The sequence below is a fragment of the Eimeria mitis genome, genomic scaffold (assembly GCF_000499745.2).
Source record: "Eimeria mitis Houghton genomic scaffold, Emh_scaff7309, whole genome shotgun sequence".
Classification (NCBI taxonomy): domain Eukaryota; phylum Apicomplexa; class Conoidasida; order Eucoccidiorida; family Eimeriidae; genus Eimeria; species Eimeria mitis.
This window is the reverse complement of record NW_013575337.1, coordinates 292-2,392: the sequence shown is the minus strand read 5'-3', so window position 1 is coordinate 2,392 and position 2,101 is coordinate 292. Positions and strand designations below refer to the sequence as shown.

Genomic DNA, 2,101 nt, shown 5'->3' with positions numbered 1-2,101 from the left:
TATATATATATATATATTTAGTTATTGAAGACCTTTCTGTGATGGCATTTGGTGCATTCATACATAACGGTCATTCCCTCATCAGCACTTCTGGCTTGAAAGGTAGAAAAGAAAGCTTCAGTATGTCCGCAGCGTTCACATATTTCTTTGCATGTAGTTTTATTTCCTCCTTCTCCTGCAGAAAGCATAATCTTTAGGTGATGCTGCAGCTGCTGCTGCTCGAATGCAGCACCAAGGAACCGCTGCTGCCACGCTTGCTTACCTACAGAGCCAAAGTTGTAGCTGCTGCGGCTGCCGTACATATATACACCCCCTGAAGAAAGATTAGGTTTTGTATAACCACAGGATTCCATTCGTTCTATAAGACATTCAGATTCAGAAGATGAATGTAAAGGGGCTATATCGTGGCCGCAGCGGCGACACCGCAATACAGCTTTCTCAGCAGCTAGAGCTGCTGCTGCTGCTGTACCTTCCTTTGCTGCTGCTGCTGCTGCTGCTGTTGCTTCCTCTGCTGCTGCCACCAGATCTCGCCGCAGCTCTACGGGGGCCCCACAGTTCAGACACCCCAGAGCAACCAACCAGTCGAAGCTGACGCCGTGCTTGGAGGTGACTGTACACCGCCCAGTGCGTGCAGCAGCAGCAGCAGCAGCAGCAGCAGCAGCATCAGTTCCTTCGGTAGAAGATTCTGTAAACATATCATCTGTTTCTTTGTCACTGTTACCGCTTACAGCTCCTGTGGTTGCGAGTTTCCCTGGGGCCTCATACTTGAACCGGGGGGGGCCAGAAGAGTAGGAGGCATCGCCCTTCACCTTGTGGCCGAGAACAAGAAACTCCACGCAGTCATCCAGCTGCTGCAAGTCCTGCATTACTATAGCCTTGCAGCAAGCAGCATCGCCAAGCGGTACGCACATCCCCTCCGCTGAACGAGCAAAGTTTATTGCTTTCGCGCTGGGTGTTCGTGGCTCCATCACCACCCGAAATGCTGAAAGATCCACCCACCAAATCAAAATCCTCTTGATTCAAAAGTTGAATTCAATAAAAATATTTATATTCAACAAATTTAAACTCGAAATTCATGAATTTTAACCGAAGATTCCGATTGCAAGAAATATGATATATACAGAGCATGCGGTACGTCATGGTTCAGAAAGGTACAATTCAGCGGGAAAGCTGTGGAATCTTCAACAAATTTAGCATTTTAAATAATATTATTACAAAATTTATCATTAAAAATACTTATTTAACTGAAACTTCTGCTTAATCAATATACAAACAAGCCACAGAACACAGGTTACGCCGACTGGGGCTGCATTGCGAGATTGCGGTGTATGTACACCGCATTCACTGATATATTGAAACCAGTTGTTCTTGAGCTTAGATAAAACCCAAAAGTACTTCGTTTTGGCTTTTGTTTCTAGGCTCTTGCATATATACATATATATTTATATATTTATATTTATATATCTCATCTTTGTTGACTGGTGGCCCCCCGCTGTAGCAGCATCGAAGCGTGAGTTTCTAGCAACAACACCAGCGCTGCTCGTCTCACCACAAGCCCCAACCTCAAAAAAAAAAACAGAAAAAATAAATTAATAAAAAATAAATATGAAATAGCAACAACACCACTAACAGAAGTTTTAGCTGTAGTGGCTGTACTAGCATCTGTAGTAGTAAATACTAGTAGTAGAAGGTGTTGTTGTTGTTGTTTCTGCTGCTGTTTTTATTGTTTTTTTTTTGTTTTTTTTTCTTTTAGTTAGTTAATAACTAAAAGAAAAGCAAAAACAAAACAAAAAACAATAAAAACAGCAGCAATGAGTTATATACGGCTGTGAATGAAGGCAAAACGGTCAGCTATGTATAACAATAGATGCAAGAGAAACCTCCATCGTACTAAAGGGCCCCCATGCACAGCAACAAATAGAAATAATATATATATATATATATATGTATGATAATATTATTAAATAAATAATAATAATAATAATATTTAGGAGTTATAGTTTTTATTTATTAGTGTTTTTCTTTATTTGACTACAGTTTTATTTATTTATGTTGGGGTGTATGGGGGAGAAAGTTTCTGTTATATTGTGGTGTATCAGTG

General features: G+C 40.7%; 1 protein-coding gene across 1 annotated transcript; it reads right to left on the bottom strand.

The window, feature by feature from the left end:
• Positions 1-70: 70 nt before the first annotated feature.
• Positions 71-911, bottom strand: EMH_0091000 (RNA polymerase, putative; the record flags this gene model as incomplete). The annotated part of the gene is made up of 2 exons (XM_013501663.1): positions 71-175; positions 267-911. The coding sequence occupies 2 exons, from the start codon at positions 909-911 to the stop codon at positions 71-73; spliced, it is 750 nt and encodes a 249-aa protein (XP_013357117.1).
• Positions 912-2,101: the final 1,190 nt, after the last annotated feature.